General features: G+C 39.3%; 1 protein-coding gene across 2 annotated transcripts in view; it reads right to left on the reverse strand.

Annotated features, from left to right (window-relative positions):
- ARMH3 (armadillo like helical domain containing 3) overlaps positions 1–24,477 on the reverse strand; it is a 219,401-nt gene that overhangs the window by 85,887 nt on the left and 109,037 nt on the right. For both annotated transcript variants that reach the window (XM_049855289.1, XM_049855291.1), the window contains exon 23: positions 16,777–16,852. In XM_049855289.1, coding sequence (XP_049711246.1) covers positions 16,777–16,852 — 76 coding nt within the window. The remainder of the gene's footprint in view (positions 1–16,776; positions 16,853–24,477) is intronic.

Genomic DNA, 24,477 nt, shown 5'->3' on the forward strand with positions numbered 1-24,477 from the left:
TAAAAAAAGACAAAATAGATAAACTGGATTTATCAAAATTAAAGCTGTTTGTATATCACAGAATTTTATCAATAGGGTGAAGAGACAACCTATAGAATGGGATAAAAAATTTGGGACCCACACTCTGAAAGGGGTTTAATATGCACACTGTATAAAAAACTCCTGTAACTCAACAACAAAAAGACAAACAACCCAACTGAAAAATGAGCATAGGCCAGCTACCACTACTGAACATTTTGACCAAAGATTCTACAGGATAATCCTGATCAAAACAAGGAAAATGCAGAACAGAATTTTCAATTCTCATGGAATCCAAACTTTCTGGAGCCATGGCAACTGAGTAAACCTCTGAAACTACTGCCCTCAGATAAGCTTTAAATCTTAAACCAAAAATATTCCCTGAAGTTTTCTTAAAATCAAACAATATTTAGCTCAACCAGTAAAAAAAATCTGCCTTGAGAATTGCGCTCTTTTAAGATCTATACAGGATCAAATTGACAACAGCAACTGGAAAGATTAGATAGGAAACTTAGGGGTCAGTGAGTTTGTTAACGGGTGAGGAACAACTTAGAAAAGGACGGTAAGAATGTTTGCCAACTCAATGTCACTGAATTATACATTTAAAAATTGAATTGGTGTATGCTCTGCCGTGTATGATTGACATGATTGACAGACAGACAACTGACAGACATGTGTCTGTCAGTTTGTCGTACCTTGGGGGCTTGTGTGTGTTGCTGTGATGCTGGAAGCTATGCCACCGGTATTTAGATGACAGCAGGGTCACCCATGGAGGTCAGGTTTCAGCTGAGCTTCCAGACTAAGACAGACTAGGAAGAAGGACCCGGCAGTCTACTTCTGAAAATCATTAGCCAGTGAAAACCTTACAAATAGCAGCGGAACACTGTCTGATACAGTGCTGGAAGATGAGCCCCCCAGGTTGGAAGGCACTCAAAAGATGACTGGGGAAGAGCTGCCTCCTCAAAGTAGAGTCGACCTTAACGATGTGGATGGAGTAAAGCTTTCAGGACCTTCATTTGCTGATGTGGCACGACTCAAAATGAGAAGAAACAGCTGCAAACATCCATTAATAATCAGAACCTGGAATGTAAAAAGTATGAATCTAGGAAAATTGGAAATCGTCAAAAATGAAATGGAACACATAAACATCAATATCCTAGGCATTAGTGAGCTGAAATGGACTGGTATTGGCCATTTTGAATTGGACAATCATATAGTCTACTATGCTGGGAATAACAACTCGAAGAGGAATGGTGTTGCATTCATCATCAAAGGGAACGTTTCAAGATCTATCCTGAAGTACAACGCTGTCAGTGATAGGATAATATCCATACGCCTACAAGGAAGACCAGTTAATACGACTATTATTCATATATACGTACCAACCACTAGGGCCAAAGATGAAGAAATAGAAGATTTTTATCAGCTGCTGCAGTCTGAAATTGATCGAACATGCAATCAAGATGTATTGATAATAACTGGCGATTGGAATGCGAAAGTTGGAAACAAAGAAGAAGGATCAGTAGTTAGAAAATATGGCCTTGGTGATAGAAACAATGCCAGAGATAGAATGATAAAATTTTCCAAGACCAACGACTTCTTCATTGCAAATACCTTCTTTCACCAACATAAATGGCGACTATACACATGGACCTCGCCAGATGGAACACACAGAAATCAAACTGACTACGTCTGTGGATAGAGACGATGGAAAAGCTCAATATCATCAGTCGGAACAAGGCCAGGGGCCGACTGTGGGAACAGACCATCAAGTGCTCATATGCAAGTTCAAGCTGAAACTGAAAAAAATCAGAGCAAGTCCACAAGAGCCAAAATATGACCTTGAGTATATCCCACCTGAATTTAGAGATCATCTCAGGAATAGATTTGACGCATTGAACACTAGTGACCGAAGACCAGACAAGTCGTGGAATGACATCAAGGACATCAACCATGAAGAAAGCAAGAGGTCACTGAAAAGACAGGAAAGAAAGAAAAGACCAAGACGGATGTCAGAGGAGACTCTGAAATTTGCTCTTGAGCGTTGAACAGCTAAAGCAAAAGAAAGAATTGATGAAGTAAATTTCAAAAGGCCTCTCGAGAAGACAAAGTAAAGTATTATAATGACATGTGCAAAGAGCTGGAGATGGAAAACCAAAAGGGAAGAACATGCTTGGTGTTTCTCAAGCTGAAAGAACTGAAGAAAAAATTCAAGCCTCGAGTTGCAATAGTGAAGGATTCCATGGGGAAAATATTAAACGACGCAGGAAGCATCAAAAGAAGATGGAAGGAATACACAGTCATTATACCAAAAAGAATTAGTCGATATTTAACCATTTCAAGAGGTGGCATATGATCAGGAACCGATGGTACTGAAGGAAGAAGTCTGAGCTGCTCTGAAGGCACTGGCGAAAAACAATGCTCCAGGAATTGATGGAATATCAATTGAGATGTTTCAACAAATAGATGCAGTGCTGGAGGTGCTCACTCGTCTATGCCAAGAAAAATGGAAGACAGCTTCCTGGCCAACTGACTGGAAGAGATCCATATTTATGCCTATTTCCAAGAAAGGTGATCCAAACAAATGTGGAAATTACAGAACAATATCATTAATATCATATGCAAGCAAAATTTTGCTGAAGATCATTCAAAAACGGCTGCAGCAGTATATCAACAGGGAACTGCCAGAAATTCAGGCCAGATTCAGAAGAGGACGTGGAACCAGGGATATCATTGCTAATGTCAGATGGATCCTGGCTGAAAGCAGAGAATACCAGAAGGATGTTTACCTGTGTTTTATTGACTATGCAAAGGCATTTGACTGTGTGGATCATAACAAACTATGGATAACACTGCGAAGAATGGGAATTCCAGAACACTTTATTGTGCTCATGAGGAACCTTTACATACATCAAGACGCAGTTGTTCGGACAGAACAAGGGGATACTGATTGGTTTAAAGTCAGGAAAGGTGTGCGTCAGGGCTGTATTCTTTCACCACACTTATTCAATCTGTATGCTGAGCAAATAATCTGAGAAGCTGGACTATATGAAGAAGAACGGGGCATCAGGATTGGAGGAAGACTCATTAACAACCTGTGTTATGCAGATGACACAACCTTCCTTGGTGAAAGTGAAGAGGACTGGAAGCACTTACTGATGAAGATCAAAGGCCACAGCCTTCAGTATGGATTACACCTCAACATAAAGAAAACAAAAATCCTCACAACTGGACCAATGAGCAACATCATGATGAACGGAGAAAAGATTGAAGTTTCAAGGATTTCATTTTACTTGGATCCACAATCAACAGCCATGGAAAGAACAATCAAGAAATCATAAGATGCATTGCATTGGGCAAATCTGCTGCAAAGGACCTCTTCAAAGTGTTGAAGAACAAAGATGTCACCCTGAAGATTAAGGTGTGCCTGACCCAAGCCACAGTATTTTCAATCGCATCATATGCATGTGAAAGCTGGACAATGAATAAGGAAGACCAAAGAAGAATTGACGCCTTTGAATTGTGGTGTTGGCGAAGAATATTGAATATACCATGGACTGCCAAAAGAACGAACAAATCTGTCTTGGAAGAAGTGTGGCCAGAATGCTCCTTAAAAGCAAGGATGGAGAGACTGCGTCTTACATACTTTGGACATGTTGTCAGGAGGGATCAGTCTCCGGAGAAGGACATCATGCTTGGCAGAGTACAGGGTCAGTGGAAAAGAGGAAGTCCCTCAATGAGGTGGATTGACACAGTGGCTGCAACAATGAGCTCAAGCGTAACAACGATTATAAGGATGGTGCAGGAGCAGGCAGTGTTTCGTTCTGTTGTGCATAGGGTCGCTATAAGTCGGAACCGACTCGGCACCTAACAACAACAACACTGCTGTGTATATTCTCAACAACAACTGAAACAAAATAATTTTTAAAAAATGGGCATAGGACTTGAATAGATATTTCACCAAAAAAGACATACAAATGGCCAATTAGTACATGAAAAGATGTTCATTAGTCATTACGTGTAAACCAAAACCTGTTGCTGTGGAGTTGATTTTGACTCATAGAGACCCTATAGGATAGAGCAGAGCTGCCCCACAGGGTTTCCAAGGAGAGCCTGGTGGATTCGAACTGGCGACCTTTCAGTTAGCAGCAGTAGCTCTTAACCACTATGCCACCAGGGTTTCCCATTAGTCATTAGGGAAATGCAAATCAAAACCACAATGAGGTACCACTTCACAACCCCTAGGGTGGTTATTGTCAGAAAAACAGAAAATAACAAGTGTTAATAAGGATGTGGAGAAACTGAAACCATCCTACATTGCTGGTGGAAACGTAAAATTGGACAGCCCCTATGGAAAACAGTTTGGTAGTTTCTCAAACAGTTAAACATAAAATTACCATATGACTCATCAATTCCACTCCTAAGTATATACCTAAAAGACTTGAAAGCAGGGACTCCAGCAGATACTTATACACCAATGTTCAGAGCAAGATTATTGACAATCCAAAAAGCGGGAACAACCAAAGTACTCATCAACAGATGAATGGATAAACAAAATGTGTTACAGCCATACAATGGAATTCTGTTTAGTCATAAAGAGAAATGAAATTCTGGTACATACTACAACATTGATGAACCTTGAAAACATCATGCTGAATGAAAAAAGTCAGAAAAGGACAAATATTGTATGATCCCCTAGGGTATACCTAGAATAGGCAAATGCACAGAGACCAAAGTTTATCAGTGGTTAATTTTTTTTTACCAGGCATGAATAGGAGAGGAAAATAGGAGAGTATAGAGTTATCGCCTAACGGGTACTGGGCTTCTGTTAAGGGTGATTTAAAAAAATTGGAAACGGATAATGGTGATGGTTGCACAACATGGTGAATGTAACTAAGGTCACTAAATTGTACACATAAAAATGGTTTAAATGGTGCAGTGGTTAACAGCTTAGCTGCTAACCAAAAGGTCAGCAGTTTGCAACCTGTCAGACATGGATTGGACCGGACAATGGGTTGGAGAGGGATGCTGGTGAGGCGTGAGTTACTTGGTTCAGGTGGACACTTGAGACTATGTTGGCATCTCCTGCCTGGAGGGGAGATGGGAGGGTAGAGGGGCTTAGAAGCTGGCAAAATAGTCACAAAAAGAGAGAGTGGAAGGAGGGAGCAGACTGTCTCTTGTGGGGGAGAGTAATTGGGAATATGTGGCAAGGTGTATATAAGTTTTTATGTGAGAGACTGACTTGTTTTGTAAACTTTCACTTAAAGCACAATAAAAATAATTATTTAAAAAAAAAAAAAGGTCGGTAGTTCAAATTCACCAGCTGTTCCTTGGAAACCCTATGGGGCAGTTCTACTCTGTCCTATATGGTCACTGTGCGTCGGAATCGAACTGACAACAACGGGTTTGGTTTATATATATGTTTTTAATAAATTAAAATATAAGGCAGAAAATTTTAAACCACATACGGTCCCTCCAAACAGAGATAAAAACACATCAGTGAGTATCCTTTCAGCTAAACACGTATTCATTTGGGCCACATTTTCTTTTTATTGTGGTAAAAATTATATAACATTTGCCATTTCAACATTTTTTTACATGCAGAACTCAGAAATATATATATATCAGACATATACATATTTCTCCACAATTGAAAAAAAAAATTACCTACAAAGAAAAGCCCCCAAGCTCACATGGCCACACTGGTACATTCTACCAAGCATTTAAAGATGAATTAATACCAACTCTTCATAAACTCGTCCAAAAAACAGAAGAGGAGGGAATAACTCACTCTATGAAGCCAGAATTACCCTGATACCAAAACCAGACAGACACCGCAAGAAAGAAAACTAGAGACCAATACCTCTTATGAATATACAGTATATGCAAGAATCCTCAATAAAATACTAGCAAGCTGAATCCAGCAACATATAAAAAGAATTATACACCATGATAAGTGGGATTTATTCCTGGAATGCAAGGTTGGTTTAACAACCAAAAATCAATTAATGTAATGTACCATATCAATAGACTAAGAAACAACAACCACATATCATCTCGAGGTATAGAAAAAGCATTTGATAAAATTCAACACCCTTTTATGATAAAAACACTCAACAAACTATGAGTAGAAGGGAACTTCTTCAGCCTGATAAAGGGCATCTATGAAAAACCCATACCTAAATGTTTTTAATAAATTAAAACATAAGGCAGAAAATTTAAAACCACATATAGTCCCTCCAAACAGAGATAAAAACACATCAGTGAGTAACCTTTCAGCTAAACACATACTCATTTGGGCCACATTTTTTCTCTCTCTCTTTCATTGTGGTAAAAATACATACAACATTTGTCATTTCAACATTTTTTTACATGCACAATTCAGTGACGTTAATCATTCATCACATTGTGCAACCACCGCCACTCTTTCCAAATTTATCCAACCTTAACAGAAGCTCAGGAAGTATACCCTCTTTTACCACAGTGAAGGCCAGAAAGCTGACTCTCACCTAAAAGTAATAAAGTCAAGGTTTAATGTTGAAATATATCCTCAAAGGATTGGAAGTGATAGAAAACACAAACTCTCTCTACTCAAATTGTTTTCCATCAATGATGTCAAAGCACAGACCAGCCACGTAAGTTCCAGTGCTGTCCCTGGAATATCATTTTGTACCTCTGGTCCCTACTAGGTCCACATGAGTGGGGCCAAGGAACTGATCAAAGGTGGATATATAAGGGGCTTATTTGTCTAGAACGATGTCTCACACAGAACATCAGAACACAGGCTGCTAAGGACCCTAGACTTGCACCAAACAAAAAATAATAACAATGAACATCTATATAGCATTAACTATGTGCCACACACTAAAGTGCTTTACACATGTTGTAATTTAATCATCACAACAATGACACAGGTTCCATTATTATCCCCACTTTATAGATCAGAAATGCAGGCAAAGCGTAGTTAAATAACTTGCCCAAAGTATATGGTAGAGCTGGGACTCAAACTCGGGCAACCTGACTCAAGTTATGAAATCAGAGATACTCAAGTTATGAAATCAGAGATAGGCTATCTCAAAAAAGCAAAGTGGAAGAAGACCTCAAGGGAACTTTAGGTTGAGTTCAGGAGGGGTTTTATATGCTAAAGTCACACTCACCTAAAATCACAGTAGCCTTCAATTGAAAATCTTAATATTTCATTATAAGTATCTGAATCTCCTAAACCAAGACTTCTTTAATACAGTGCAGATTCGCTGAGCCCAGCTGCGACCTAACGCAAAACCTCACCTCACAGCATTAACCAAGTTAGGGCAAGACAGATTATTAACCGCGTGCAATTCGGTGTTTGTTTTTTCATTTCTAGCTATAGTCCTAAGAGGTTAGGGAATAGCAACTATTAGAATAATATGTAATGCTCCCAGTCATTGGGAAAGCGATAATACGGCATCCTCATTTTGGTGCTTTGTTTTAATCTGCATAATGCTTTTCATTCTCTGTAATGAGAGGCCAGCAGGGTCTGATTCACAGGAGAAACGCCATTACTGATAAATTCTAACTTGGGATAATCTAAGCCTACCTGCCACCTTAGAGCAGACAACTGGAATGGAAGGTTATATTCATATCCCCTGCTACTCAAGAGTCATCAGCCCAGTGCCTCTGTTCCTATCATTAATTGCTGTAGTCTATGTTTACTTTTCATTAGACTAAGCTCCATCTTTCAACTAAAATGCCTGGGGGTCAAACTACTCCTTCTCTCAACTCATCAGCAGCCATTTTGATAAGAGAACTGTGGCTATGAGGCAAATACTATAGCCCAAACAGGTACATGGGCAAGAGGAGTTAGGGAGATCTGGGCTAGCTGAGACTTCACATTTCCTTTCCAACCCTAGCTGAGGGTCAATATGTACTTGCTCTCATTACTGCCTGAGGGTCTATTTTCTTTGACTTTCAGAATTCCATACACAGCCTATTCCAGAGGGTGTTACGTTCAAAGAATCTCCTTATCTAGAGGATGCTGAGATCTATTCTTGTTTCTTAGTCTCCGCAGCAGAGTTGAACACTTAAAGCTTTCCTTCTAGGAAAGAGGCCCCGATAAGTAAAGCACTATTGAAGAAGAATAAAGTAGGAGGCCTCACACTACCTGACCTCAGAACCTACTATACAGCTACGGTAATCAAAATAGCCTGGTACTGGTACAACAACAGACACATTGACCAATGGAACAGAAGCAAGAACCCAAGAATAAATCCATTCACCTATGATCACCTGATCTTTGACAAAGGCCCAAAGTCCATTAAATGGGGAAAACACAGTATTTTTAACAAACGGTGCTGGCAAAACTGAATGGCCATCTGTAAAAAAAAAAAATGAAACAGGGCCCATGCCTCATACCAAACACAAAAACTAATTCAAAATGGAACAAAGACCTAAACATAAAACCAAAACCTATAAAGGTCATAGAAAGAAAAACAGTCAACACTAGAGGCCCTAATACACGACATAAATAGGATACAAACTATAACTAACAATACACAAACTCCAAAAGTAAGCTAGACAACGAGGATTTTCTAAAAATTAAACACGCTCATCAAAAGACTTCACCAAAAGAGTAAAAAGAGCCTACAGACTGGGAAAAAAATTTTGGCTATGATATATCCAACAAAAGTCTAATCTCTAAAATCTATAGGATAATTCAACACCTCTACAACAAAATGACAAACAATTCAATTAAAAAATGGGCAAAGGAAATTAACACACACTTCACCAAAGAAGACATTCAGGTGGCTAACAGACACATGAGGAAATGCTCACAATCACAAGCCATTAGAGAAATGCAAATCAAAACTACTATGAGATATCATCTCACCCCAATATTACTGGCATGAATCAAAAAAAAAATATTGGAGAGACTTCAGGAGACTGGAACTCTTCTGCACTGCTGGTGAGAATGCAAAATGGTACAACCATTTTGGAAAATGATATGGCATTTTCTTAAAAAGCTAGAAATACCATACGATCTAGCAATCCTACTCCTAGGAATATATCCTAGAGAAATAAGCGCTGTCATACGAATAGGCATATGCACACCTATTTTCATTGCAGCATTATTCACTATAGCAAAAAGATGTAAACAACCTATGTGCCCATCAACAGATGAGTGGATAAACAAACTATAGTACATACACACAATGGAATACTACGCAAAGATAAAGAACAATGATGAAATCTGCGAAACATCTCAAAACGTGGATGAATCTGGGGGGCATTATAGTGAGTGAAATAAGTCAATCACAAAAGGACAAATAACTGCGTGAGACCATTATTGTAAAAACTCATGAAAAGGTTTACATACAGAAACAATATTTGATGGTTACGAGGGAGGGGAGAGGTGGCAAGGGAAAAACACTAGACAACACGTAAGTAGTAACTTCAGTGAAGGCTAAGACAGTACACAATACTGGGGAAGTCAGCACAGCTTGACCAAGGCAAAGTCATAGAAGTTTCCTACACACATCCAAACTCCCTGAGGGATCGAAGTACTGGGCTGAGGGCTGGGAAGCATGGTCTTGGAGGTAATCTAGCTCAACTGGTATAACATAATTTATAAAGAAAATGTTCTATATCCTACTTTGGTAAAAGCTTGTGAGAGGCCATCTAAGATCCTCCACTGATCCCACCCCATGTGGAGCAAGGGAGAATGAAGAAAACCAAAGACACAAGGAAAAGATTAGTCCAAAGGACTAATGGGGCACAATTACCACTGCCTCTGCCAGACTGAGTCCAGCTCAACTAGATAGTGCCCAGCTACCATCACCAACTGCTCTGACAGGGATCACAATAGAGGGTCCTGGACAGAGCAGGAGACAAATGTACAAAAATATTCTAACAAAAAAAGACCAGACTTAGTGGTCTGACACAGACTGGAGAAACCCTGAGAGTATGGCCCCCTTTTAACTCAGTACTGGTCACTCTCAAGGTTTACCCTTCAGCCAAAGTTTAGACAGGTCCATAAAACAAACAATAATACACATACCTCAACCATGGGCACACCACCCCAGGGGCAGAGACGAGAAGGCAGGAGGGGGCAGGAAAGCTTGATGATTGGAAACGGGAAACTCAAGGTCGAGAAGGGGAGAGTATTAACACGTTGCTGGGTTGTCAACTGGTGTCACAAAATAATGTGTATTAATTGTTTAATGAGAAATTAATTTGCTCTCTAAACCTTCATCTAAAGCACAATTAAAAAAAAAAACTTTCCTTCTACTTTTCTTTTTTTTTAAAGAGGAGTTTTGTCTTTATTTATTTATTTTAGGGCAAAGGAAAACAACTACATAAGCATGTAAGCAGGACTAAAAAAAAGCAGGAAGGGGGGAAAAAAACCCACCTCAGCGCTAGAACAGAAAGACCACGGAGAAGACAGGAAGGCAAGAGGCAAACTTACTGAATGAATAACTAAAAGACTTAAATAGAAGTGTACTAAATTCTCACTCCAAACCCCAGGCTTCTCACTTCACTAAACATATTTAAAGTCTTTGTGTATGTGTGTGTGGTAAATACATACAAATCATTCGCCTTTTCAACATTGTTCACATGTACAATTAGTAACTTTAGTTATGTTTATCATGTGAATTATTAATCATTGAGTTAAAACTATTTATCTACCTTAAGAAAATCACAAATCAGGAGAAAAACCTATTTGCAGTGATTCAGCCACTATTTCTCTCTGTGAGCAATCAGAGAGTAGGATTTTGAACTTGGTGCTAATAAAATGCCCATCAAGTAAAATGAGTTAAGATGGTAACTTGCAGAGATTCACTGTTGTTCTGACTCATAGCGACCATATGTACTATAGAAGGAAACATTGCCTGGTCCTGTGCCATGCTCATAATCATTGTTATGCTTGAGCCCATTGTTGCAGCCACTGTGTCAGTTTATCTCATTGAAGGTCTTTCTTTTTTCTGCTGACCCTGTATTTTATCTAACACAATGTCCTTCTCCAGGAACGGATCTCTCCTGACAACATGTCCAAAGTATGTAAGACGTAGTCTCACCATCCTTGCTTCTAAGGAGAATTCTGGTTGTACTTCCAAGACAGATTTGTTCATTCTTTTGGCAGTTCATGGCATATTCAATATTCTTCGCCAACACCACAATTCAAAAAGGTCAATTCTTTGTCTTCCTTATTCACAGTCAAGCTTTTTGCACGCATATGATGCAATTGAAAATACCATGGCTTGGATCACACGCACCTTAGTCTTCAAGGTGACATCTTTGCTTTTCAACATTTTAGAGGTCTTTTGCAGCAGATTCACCCAATGCAATGTGTCTTTTGATTTCTGGACTGCTGCTTCCATTGGTGTTGATCGTGGATCCAAGTAAAATGAAATCCTTGACAACATCAGTCATTTCCTCCATTTATCATGATGTTGCTTGTTGGTCCAGTTGTGAGGATTTTTTTCTTTATGTTAAGGTGTAATCCATACTGAAGGCTGTGGTCTTTCATCTTCATCAATAAGTGCATCAAGTTCTCTTCACTTTCTGCAAGCATGGTTGTGTCATCTGCATAACGCAGGTTGTTAATGAGCCTTCCTCCAATCCTGATGTCCCATTCTTCTTCATACAGCCCAGCTTCCAAGTCCGCAAGAGCCAAAGTATGACCTTGAGTATATCCCACCTGAATTTGGAGACCATCTCAAGAATAGATTTGACACGTTGAACACTAATGACAAAAGACCAGATGAGTTGTGGAAATAACATTAAGGACATCATACATGAAGAAAGTAAGACGTCATTAAAAAGACAGGAAAGAAAGAAAAGACCAAAATGGATGCCCGAAGAGACTCTGAAACTTGCTCTTGAACATAAAGTAGCTAAAACAAAAAAAAGAAATGATGAAGTAAAAGAGCTGAACAGAAGATTTCAAAGGGCGGCTTGAGAAGACAAAGTAAAGAATTATAATAACACGTGCAAAGAGCTGGAGATAGAAAACCAAAAGGGAAAAATATGCTCACATTTCTCAAGCTGAAAGAACTAAGAAAGAATTCAAGCCTTGAGTTGCAACAGCGAAGGATTCTATGGGGAAAATATTAAACGACACAGGAAGCATCAAAAGAAGATGGAAGGAATACACAGAATCATTATGCCAAAAAAAAACTGGTTAATGTTCAACCATTTCAAGAGGTAGCATATGATTAGGAACCGATAGTACTGAAGGAAGAAGTCCAAGCTGCACTGAAGACACTGCCGAAAAACAAGGCTCCAGGAATTGACAGAAGACCAATTAAGATGTTTCAACAAACAGATGCAGTGCAGGAAGTGCTTACTCATCTGTGCCAAGAAATACGGAAGACAGTGACCTGGCCAACTGACTGAAAGAGATCCATATTTATGCCTATCCCAAAGAAAGGTGATCCAACCGAATGTGGAAATTATTGAACGATATTATTAATATCACAAGCAAGTAAAATTTTGCCAAAAATCATTCAAAAGTGCCTACAGCAGTATGTTTACAGGGAACTGCCAGAAATTCAGGCCGGATTCAGAAGAGGTTGTGAAGCCAGGGATTTCATTGCTGATGTCAGATGGATCCTGGCTGAAAGCAGAGAACACCAGAAAGATGTTTACTTTTGTTTTATTGACTATGCAAAGGCATTTGACTGTGTGGATCATAACAAACTACGGATAACATTGCAAAGAACAAGAACTCCAGAACACTTAATTGTGCTCATGAGGAACCTGCATATAGATCGAGAGGCAGTTGTTCGGACAGAACAAGGGGATACCGATTGGTTTAAAGTCAGGAAAGGTATGCGTTAGGGTTGTATCCTTTCACCATACTTATGCAGTCTGTATGCCGAGAGATTCATTAAGGGCCTTAAATTACTTACCTGGAAAGTTGTTTGATTAGATGAAGGCTGGACTTTAGTCTAACATTTTTATTTTTCTCTTTTGACAAGTTAGGTTAGTAGTCAGCATACATCTTCCTGGAATGCAGGTTCTCCCTGAGGTAATCAGCTAAGTGATGGCAGGAGACATTTCGCACAGTCTCCAAGCAAACCTTTCCAAATATTTTCCTTCCTGCCCTGCATATGATCCCTCAGAGTATTCTCCCTTTCGAACCATCAGATCTGTGGAGGCAACTGAAGCAACAATTATGCCTACACTGGAATCCTAAAGGTGAGGCAATAATATTTTATTTTTCTTATGGCAAACAAATGGAACAAACCTCTTGAGAGCAAGAAAAAGCACACAGTCCTCTATGTTGGTGATATCAGGTGTTCCAATAAAAATAGCAGTTTCTAAGTAGCAGCATTTAAAGAACCTTGCTGAAGGATCAAACAGGAAGAGAGAGACAAATTGTTTAAACACAAATAACTTTGACAATTAAAGAACTGGCATGACTAAGATAAGAAAGACAAGTGAAAAGCAAAGAGACTGGCACTTGAGCAAGTTTAGGCCTCCAAGCATCTTTTAATTTTTAGTGTCACAATCTAAGCTCCAAAGAACAGAAAGGTCTGCAGCCTGTCTGCTGTCTTTCACCTGCTGGGGAGATGTTATGTTAGGGCAGTCATTAGATGCACTGCATCCCAGAAGATCCCAAAGACTTAACTTGTAGCCACCATCAACTAGCAAACCAGCCTGGGAGGCCCTCCCAGCTCAAAGAGATCTGGAAATTTCACATGCAGCCTAATCCCTTCCCATAGCTATCAAAGACAATACTACAGAAGAGGTGGCTAAGAGTTTGTTCAGTGTGCCTCAGAAATCCTTTCCAGTGTGGGATGAGCGCAAATAATCTTTATAAACAACAGAATACTGCATATAATCACAATTTTAATGCTAGGCCTTTCTATACTGTATCCTTGATAATCAACTAGGTGATAAATAGTATCCCTGGCAGACCTCACAGGTCAGACTTTCTGACACAGGCTCTTGTTTTCTATACCAACCACAGTTAATAGTGTCATGGATGCATAACACAAGTTCTTGGAGAAGCAACGGATCATACGGCAGAGCTCATTACTGTTGGCAAAGTAGAATGCAGACTTCCTAGGTATACCACTTTTTTGCCCTCAGTCAAAAAGAATGCTAACACTGAGGAGAAAAAGAAACTCCCTGGGCCATCCTTACCTAAATGCATCAAGGTCCACCTACAAAGGAGAGCAAAACATTTAAGTGAAGGGTCACATTTCAACTTTTATAAAAGGGAAAAATGAAGAGGTACTTAGGAAACAACCTAAGGAAGGCTCAGACCTTCTAAGGTTAGTGAAACTGCTAACCTTCAGAAATATTATGAAACCTGCAGATAACAAAAACTAACATTTGACCAGTATTTTATGGTTTACAAAACTCTTTCACATACATTACATTATATAGTCCTCACAATCACTACCCTGTGAAATGGCTGATGTTACCATCACCCCCATTTTATAGATAATGGAAGGAGGCACAGAGAAGTAACTTGCTCAAGGTCACACAGTAAGTGGTAGAGACAAAAACAACAAAATCTAATTTTTCTAACTCAAATTTCTTTCCAGTACACGATGCTGAGTTTTCCATTTACCTCCATGGTAGCCTTTGATGCAACTCTTTAAAAGAAAGCATTGTGGTATGAAAGAAAGAGCCCTGGACTTGAAATTAGAAGACCAGTGGTCAACTCTCAGCTTTGACACTCAACAATGGTGGGACCTTCTGCAATTTACAATGTTTTTAAGACTCTGTCTCTTCATTGGTAAAAAGTATATTTTTAAAAAGTATATATTACTACCTACTACCTACTTTATAAAAAAGAGTTGTGATAATTAAAGAAGATAATACAAATGAAAGTGTAGCACAAGGTTTGACACTTAGTAAGTGAAAATAAATGTTGTTTTTGTTAGTTGCTGTTGAGATAACTCCAACTCGTGGCGGCCCCATGTGTGCAGTGTAGAACTATTCCACGGGGTTTTCAAGGCTGTGACCTTTCAGAAGCAGTTCACCAGGCCTGTCTTCCAAGGAAAAAGGGAAAGCTCTGCAGGTTTATCATCACCAATATTTTTCCCTGATCTGGCCTTAGTGTGATAAGTGCCATTCAAACACTTCTACCCAGTAATCTCCTGAGAAAACTAACTAGGTCTTTGGAACTTTCAGCATACACTTCAAGTCTAATTCACTGGAAGCAGTGATGATGATGTGACTATTCTCTAGAGCAAGTTCTTCAGAAAAATTCGAGGAATGAAAATTAAGGTATAGACTTGAGAGAGTTTTGCAAAGAGAAAAGAAGAGGTCACAACGACAGGCATCTGTTTAAGGCTCAGCCCAGTCCTTTCTAGACTATTCAGAAAAAGGAGAGGCCAAGAGCTTAAATCAGCTGCTTGATGCCCCTTGGGAAGAATAAGGACAGCAGCCAAGCCAGAAACCACCAAAAGGAAAAGCAACACAATAGCAGATAAAGCAAGCATAAAGGAATGTGATCAAGGAAACAGGCCCCAGATGAAAAGGAAATGCCTGAAAAGCGTAAGTAAATACATGAATAAATGAACAAAACATAAATTATACCCATATGTGCTTCATACCCTGGCCCAGAATCTAGCGCTTCATCCAAACACCCACATTTATCATACTGCCCTTGGGTCACAAAGGGATATTTGGGAGAAGGCAGTGTGTAATTCCTGATTCTTATAGAAAATCACATTTATCATAAGATCTTGCCACAGTATCTGGTTTATTTGCTAGGTGCAGATATGCATTTATTTGTGAGATTTATAAAATTGTGTTTGCTTCAAAATGTCTCTGGGGACAGGTAAGGCAGACCAACCTTCATGCAGTCTTGTTAGCACATCTCACTCCCGTCCTCTCTCATCTCAGCCCTCCCTTTCCCACATATTTCACACTTTTCCTTTTGTTCCCAGATGATTTAACACTGTAGTAAATCACTGCAAGGACAGGACATTTTACCTTAAAAAAAAGAGACCCCAAAACAAACACTGCATCCTAGCTCTGTCACACAGCAGAATCTATATGAAGTTGTAAATGTGCATTACTATTACTGGGAATGTCTGGCAAGGCTTACATCTGGAGCTAAACCAAGTTCCCCATCTGTTGGGTTTGTCTCTTTTTCTCAACGCTTATTTTTCAATTGTTTGCAAGGAACAATTTAATAACTGTTGAGGAAAATAGAAAATCACTGGCATAGAGGAAGCAAAGAACGTAAGAAAGTCAGATGTAGAAAGCACTTTCTCCTGGGAGTGGTGTTTCCTCAAGACCCTGATCCACTTCCATGCCTGACACAATTTCATCCAATACATACAGCAACCTGTAATTGCCTTGCTGTTCCGTAAGGCAACGAAAATGACTTAGCCCCACGGGTTCCCTTTGCCTCTGTTTACCACAAATAGAAATTGCCACCTAAAGCAAAATGTCAAAGTTCCAGATCCCGATGAGTCATCCTTTAAGTCATGGAGAACAGCAGAAAGAAATGCCAGAGAAAAGCTTTCAGACGACCTATTCACAGAAAACTCTTTGGCAACAAAGATGCCTGAAAAGACCACCTCTTGGTAAGGAAATTCATAGAACAGCAGTACTTTGAGCTATTTCAACATGAAAAAATAAAAGTCTCATGCACTCCTGCTTTTCTTGATCAAATATGACAATTTCTTCCACTCCTACGGATATCAGGACTTAAAATAGTAGTAGTGGTGTTCAACACACTCCACCTAAAGGGTACAATAATCCTCAAGATGAGCCAGGGAACTCTGAAAGAGATAAATTCTCATTCCTTACCTGATATTAACCAATGCATGGGTCACCTTGCTAGCTGCTTCTTTCCACTGGCCTGCATTAGTAGAAAGCCTCAGGACTGTAAGGAAGGAAAAAACACAGATCTGTCAAGACCCCGTGTATAAAACCTAATATGAAGAATGAAGACATATTTTAGAATTAAAAAAAAAAACCTCCACTGCTGTTGAGTTGATTCCGACTCCTAATGACCCTATAGGGCAGAGTAGAACTGCCCCATAGGGTTTCAAAGGAGCAGCTTGGTGGATTCGAACTGTCGACCTTTCGGTTAGCAGCTGAACACTTAACCACTGTGCCACCAGAGCCCCCCATCTCAGAATGGCACTATTAGAATAACCAAAGAGATCCTGTGTCAATCTTCTGTTAAAAACATTCTCAGTCTAGAGAAAATGTAAGGGCTTACAGGATTCTCTCAATTATTTTCACTGTGAGTTCTTTTCCTCTAACTTCTTTTTACTTTCTATCAAACTACTCTACTCTTTTTTTCCCCACCCTACTTATAGGGTTCCATGAGGAACCTTAGTTGTGCAGTGGTTAAGTGCTCGGCTGCTAACTGAAAGGTCAGCAGTTTGAACCCAACAGCAGCTCCGCAAGAGAAAGATACGGCAGTCTGCTTCCATAAACATTACAGCCTTAGAAACCCTATGGGGCAGTTCTACTCTGTCCTACAGGGTCACTATGAGTCAGAATTGATTCGATGGCAATGGGTGCAGTTCAGTTTGTTAACAGGGTTCCACAGTTAAGTTTTTCTACTTGTTGAAAATCTACACTAAGGTAGGGATGTGGGGGTAAACTGGCTGGCAAATTTATCATTTCCCTAAGGGCTAGGGCTGATTTAGTGGAGCTGGATGGCTGAGTTGGTGTCCCCTCCTGCTCCCCGTGTATCTTTTCCCTAAAGGTGCAAGCTCAGTCAAATAGAATGAGTAACCTTTCCAGAGACAGGATGGATGGTCAAGCTTCAATCAAGGGATTACCTGTTTCAGTTCCCCTGACTTAACTGTAAGACCTGCAGCATTTATCAACAGAGGAATCTTCTCTTCTCCAGCCAAGTTCTATGTCTTTTCCCAACTCAACCATAGAAGGAGAGATGACAGAAATAAATAAAGCTTCAGGACCACACATGCAAGTATCTGTGCCATTTCAGAAAAGAGACAAAACAGCACAAGTGCTCCTTGAAAAAGCAAGCACATGGTGGGCACTCTATGTTTTCCTAAGGAATGAATAGCTAATAATAGCTGAAGATGTAGAGAGTTTACTATGTGCCAGGCACTGGGTAAACTCAGGTTATCTGCAATATAGTTGTTATGAACTGAATTGTGTCCCCCTCAAAAACGTGTATCAACTTGGCTAGCCCATGATTCCCAGTATTGAGTAACTGTCCACCATTTTGTCATCTGATGTGATTTTCCTGTATGTTGTAAATTCTATCTCTATGATGTTAATGAGGCAGGATTAGAGGCAGTTACGTTAATGAGGCAGGACTCAATCTACCAGATTAGGTGTATCTTGAGTCAATCTCTCTTTTGAGATATAAAAGAGAAAAGCAAGCAGAGAGACAGGGCGGACCTCATACCACCAAGACACAAGAACTAGGAGAATAGTGCATTCTTTGGACCCAGGGTCCTTGAGCTGAGAAGCTCCTCGACTGGGGAAGCTTGATGACAAGGATCTTACTCCAGAGCTGACAGAGAAAGACACCCCCTGGAGCTGGCATCCTGAATTCGAATTTCTAGCCTCCTAGACTGTGAGAAAACAAATTTCTTTTTGTTAAAGCCATCCACTTGTGGTATTTCTGTTATATCAGCACTATATGACTAAGACAATAGTATACAGATGAGAAAACCGAGACAAAGAGGAGACAAGTAATTGATTGAGGTCATTCACACAAGTTGTAAGTGACTGAGCTGGGATTTGAACCTGAAGAGAACAGCTTTAGAGCCTATACTTAATGTAGAGTAGTGGCTAAGAGCATGATCTCTAAAGCCAATCCTCAGGGTACAAGTCCTGCCTCTGCCACTTACTGAAGAATAATAATAACACTTACATGAAGTAATTGTGAGAATTAAGTAAGTTAATAAAGTCCTCAGATCAGTGCCGAGCATACAGTAAATGATACACAGACGCACAGTGAGGGTAACAAATACTCAGGGACAATCTCTAAGTCCCCCCGCCCCCCACCAGCCCTGCCTCATTGACAGCTGGCCTTCTCTAGTGCCTCCTTGGCTGGGGGCAAACCATGCCTCCCTCTGATGCTATGCGACCAAAAACCAAACCAAACTCGTTACTGTTGAGTCGATTCCAACTCATAGGGACCCTACAGGACAGAGTAGAACTGCCCCAAAGGGATTCCAAGGAGCAGTTGGTGGATTAACTGCTGATCTTTTGGTTAGCGGCTGTAGCTCTTAACTACTGAGCCACCAGGGCTCCACATAAGTATTAGCTATAATTAATTTAAACAGACTGCCTCCCAAACAAATGAACAAATATACCTGAGACTTTCTCAAAAGAAGGAGAATGGGACCTAGATTCCCTAAATAACACTAAGAGATATGGGACTGATTTGCATAGAAACTTCCTATCTGAGCATCATCACTATCTGCTCCTAATCCAGTATTCCTCTGACAACAAGAACAACAGCTGCAGCTCCATCAGAGGGCGGGCCGACGGCTGTGATGGGGGAAAGAAAACTCATTGGGCTGCTCTGTGTCTGTTCTCACAATGCCTCATTTTCATAAATTCATGTAATTTTATGAAAGAGAAGATGGAAACCTTAATAAAACATATTATCAGAATGCTGCTTTTCTAATTTATAAGATTTAATGCAGGGGAATCTGGTATAGTTCCAAGTTAGAGCTCTACAGTCTAAACTCAGGCTTTGCCCAGTGTATCTGCAAATTTATTCACGTAATGGACAAAATTGTTTCAGTGAGCCAGACATTTTTTTTTTCAACTCAATTGTAAAATCTCTCTAGGAGCACTAGTTTTTCACTAGATCCTCCACTAGATCATAAGTTCTCCAATGATAGAAACCTAAACATTTATAGAATTGAACTGTGTTTTCCCCTTACCACACATTCAGAGAGGCATTCAACTCTCTCTATGGATTATTTCTCTGTAACATCCTGTCAGCTTTGTTCCTTAGTGAACAGGCACCCAGATGACCTCATCACTGCATTTTCTTTGGAAATGCCAGAGGCTTTTACACTGTTTTCTAAGCAACCAAATTCAAACACACAATTGTTTCCAAATGCCCTAAAAGCCTCCAACTAAAGCAATCATTTATGTAGCAAATAATACATAAAAATAACATTCTATATTTTTCTATGCAGTCATTAAAAAAGAAACAAGAAAATTACTGAAAAATGGGGAAATGTTTTATGATATGCTAAGTTAAAAAACACAAAATGGAAGGATACTATGATTACAACTATGAAAAAACATGCAAGCATATGGACTAATATACAATGAAAACAGTGGTAGTATGAGAAAGGGAAGATTATAAGATTTTTATGTTTTTTCCCACTGCTTTTTCTTTAGTATTGGTAATTATCTTTATTTTTTAAATGAAAAAACAGTTTAAAACATGATGTCATTTACGGTTCAGGGTACCTTCTGTGGCGGATGTTTCCATTCAGTGGACTTCACTACATAAATTAATGCCATAGGAAAGTTAAGTGTATGCCTTTAATAAACGCGTTTCAGTGATACTTTCTCTTCAGGCCATGATGGAATGACAAAGACAGAATTTACCCTCTTACTTTAAACAATAGAAAACTGAACAAAATAGATGAAACAACAGTTATCAGACATTGGACAATAAGCAGTTCAGGGCTCTGATCCCTGAAAAAAAAGAAAACAAACAAGGTGGGCTGTACAATTACCCCGGCTTACTACATGGAAAAGTTACTGCAAGGAGCAGGAACTCAAACAGAACCCAGCAGTCTTGCCAAGTTGAGGACACAGAGATCAGCATTTGGAGAGGCCAAGGCATCTAAAATTTATGGGGCAGAGTACTGGAGAGGAGGTTTTGACAGGGAGCACTGGAGATCTGCAGAGGTCTGCCTTTAAGTGTTTTGCTGTACACTGATCTGTGCATATGGGAAACTACCCAAGGTTGGGGGTAAGGAGCCACTGGAAAGGGGGGCAAGTAACAATTGGAAAGGAGAACAAACTGTGGAACTTATGCAGGGCTTCACAACTAAAATAATTAGCTTTTTTACCAGCCAGAGTAGAAAGACCTGCTAATAGAGGGGGTATCAGGTAGAGTCTGCAGATGGTACTGCATTAGTAAACTTGGACATTTTGATGGTTTTCTCTTTCTCACTGTTGTTGTTGTATGTCATTGAGTCGAATGTCTATCGTCATTTTTATCTTTGGTTCTTTGCATATTATGTGTCTTTCTTCTCTGGATGTTTTTAGTATTTTCTCTTTATCGCTGTTGTTGTGTGCCATCGAGTCGATTCTGACTCATAGCAACCCTATAGGACAGAGTAGAACTGCCCCATAGGGTTTCCAAGGCTATAAATCTTTACGGGAGCAGACTGCCACATCTTCCTTCCACAGAGCGGCTGGTGAGTTCAAACTACTGACCTTTTGGTTAGCAGATGAGCATTTAACTACTGCACCACCAGGGCTCCTTCACTGCATTAGTAGTGTGGCCAAATTAGCCCTGGATTAAAGGTTGCTCTGGACCTGCTCTAACAACTCTTAAAACCAAAACCTGAGAGGGTCAACCAGATTCCATACAACATGACCATATACCAGAACGAAGTCCAACATTACTTAAAGAAACACAAAAAAAATCCAGCACCCACAATTTCAAAATCCAATTAATAATCACTAGGCGTGTCGCATGCAAAGAAAAGTATGACCCATATGTAGGAGAAAAATTAGTTAATAGAAACGGACTAAGACATGAAGAGAGAGGCTGAACTGGCAGACAAAGACATTAAAACGGCTGTTATAAATATGTGCCATATACTCAGGAAGACTGAGAAAAATATAAATATGATGAAGAAGGAAATGGGAATATTAAAAAAGAAACTCCAAATAGAAATTCTAGGGAAGAAAAACCTTCTGAAATGGAAAAACACACACACACACACACACACACCTTCTGAAATGGAAACACACACACACACACACACACACACACACACACTGGATGGGCTAAACTGACATTACAGCGTATTTAGCACTATAGAACATCAGTGAGTTTGAAGACCAAGGAGCTGAAATTATCCAAAATGAAGCACAGTGAGAAGAACAAAAAATAATAATAATAACAGAACTTTAATGACGTGCAGGATACTGTCAAGAGGTCTACCAGGTGTGTGCACGTGTGTATATGGTTGAAATTCCAAATGAGACCAGAGAAATGAGAACAGAGAAGTATTTGAAGAAAAATCAGCCAAAAAAAAAATTCCGATTTAATGAAAACTAGGAATTCACAGATCCAAGAAGCTTAAGGAACCCCAAACAGCGTAAACATAAAGAAAAATCATGCCAAGGCATGTGATAATCAAATTACTGAAAACTAGTAATAAAGAAGGACCCCGATGGCACAGTGGTTAAGCACACCGCTGCCAACAGAAAGGTCAGTGGTTTGAACCCACCAGCCACTCCGAGGGAGAAAGATGTAGCAGTTGGCTTCCATAGAGATTACAAAGCGTCAAGTCTATTCTTGAGATGGTCTCTAAATTCAGGTGTGATATACTCAAGGTCATACTTTGCCTCTTGTGGACTTATTCTAATTTTCTTCATCTTCAACTTGAAATTGTATAGGAGCAACTGATGATCTGTTCTGCAGTCAGTCCCTGGCCTTGCTCTGGCTGATGATATTGAGTTTCTCCATCGTCTCTTTCCACAGCTGCTGTTGATTTGATTCCTGTGTATTCTATCTAGCTAGGTCCATGTGTAGAGTCATTTATGTTGTTGAAAAAAGGTATTTGCAGCGAATAAGTAAGTTTTTGGTCTTAGAAAATTCTGTCTTGCAATCTCCGGCATTGGTTCTATCACTAAGGCCATGTTTTTCAACTACAGATCCTTCTTCTTTGTTTCCAATTTTCACATTCCAATCACCAGTAATTATCCATGCATCTTGATTGCATGTTTGATCAGTTTCAGACTGTAAAGCCTATAAAAATCTTCAATTTCTTCATGTTTGGCCCTCGTGGTTGCTGCATAAATTTGAATAATAGTCATATTAAATGGTCGTCCTTGTAGGCCCATAGATATTATCCTATCACTGACAGCACCGTACTTCAGGGCAGATCTTGAAATGTTCTTTTCGACAGTGAATGCAACGATATTTCTTTTCAATTTGTCATTTCTGGCATAGTAGACCATATGATTGCCCAGTTCAAAATGGCCAACATTAGCCCATTTCTGCTCGCTAATGCCTAGGATATCAATGTTCATGCATTCTGTTTCATTTTTGACGATATCCAATTTTCCTAGACTCATACTTTGTACATTTCATGTTCCTATTATTAATGCATGTTTGCAGCTCTTTCTTCTCATTTTGAGTCATGTCACACCAGCAAACGAAGGTCCCAAAAGCTTGACTCCATCTACGCCATTAAGATCGACTATACTTTGAGGAGGCAGCTCTTCCCCAGTCATATTTTGAGGGACTTCCAATCTGATAGCTCATCTTCTGGCACTATATCAGACAATGTTCTGCTGTTATTCATAAGGTTTTCACTGGCTCATTTTTTTCAGAAGTAGACCACCAGGTCCTTCTTCCTAGTCTGATTTAGTCTGGAAGCTCAGCTGAAACCCGTCCATCATGGGTGACCCTGCTGGTATTTGAATACTGGTGGCATATCTTCCAGCATCACAGCAACATGCAAGCCACCACAATACTTGAAACTGACAGGCATGTGGGGAACCTTTTTTTTTTTTTTTTTTTTGAACCTGGTAGAAAGTATCTCCAAAACATCTACAGCTAATGGTGAAAAACAGGACACTTTTCCCTTAAGATCAGATACAAGTCAAGTATGTCCATTCTCACCATTGTAATTTAACATAGTTCTGGGGGGTCCTAGCCTGTGCAATATGGCAAGAAAGTAAGAGAGACAGAAAGAAAGAAGAAAAGGCATACACATTGGAAATGAAATAAAAGAGTTTTATTCACAGACAACATGACTATCTAAATAGATGATCTCAAAACAGCTACAAAAAGTTATTAAGTCTAACAAGTGTGTTTAGCAAGGTCACAGGATACAAGGTCAAATTAAAAAAATCAACAGTGTTTCTATGTATGAGCAATGAACAATTGAAAACTGAAAATTTTTAAAACTACCATTTACAGTAGCACCAAAACTTGACATACTTGGGGATAAATATAACAAAATATGAACAAGATCTGCATGGTGAAACCTACAAAACATTGATATAAAAAATCAAAAAAGGCTTCAATAAACAGAGATACACTCTGTTCATGGACGTATTATTATGAAGGTGCCAATTTTACAAAATATGATCTATAGATTCATTACATTCCAAATCAAAATTTTAGTAAACTTTTTTTTAAAGATAAAAGCATATGGAAAAATATGGAAATTCATACAGAAAAATAAAGGACCTAAAATAGCCAAAACAATTTTGAATTAGAAGAACTCTACCCCTAGGCTAACCATGAGTAAAACAACAAACCCAAATTCTCTTCTCAAAAGTTCAAGG

This window comes from Elephas maximus, chromosome 16, assembly GCF_024166365.1.
Source record: "Elephas maximus indicus isolate mEleMax1 chromosome 16, mEleMax1 primary haplotype, whole genome shotgun sequence".
Lineage (NCBI taxonomy): Eukaryota > Metazoa > Chordata > Mammalia > Proboscidea > Elephantidae > Elephas > Elephas maximus.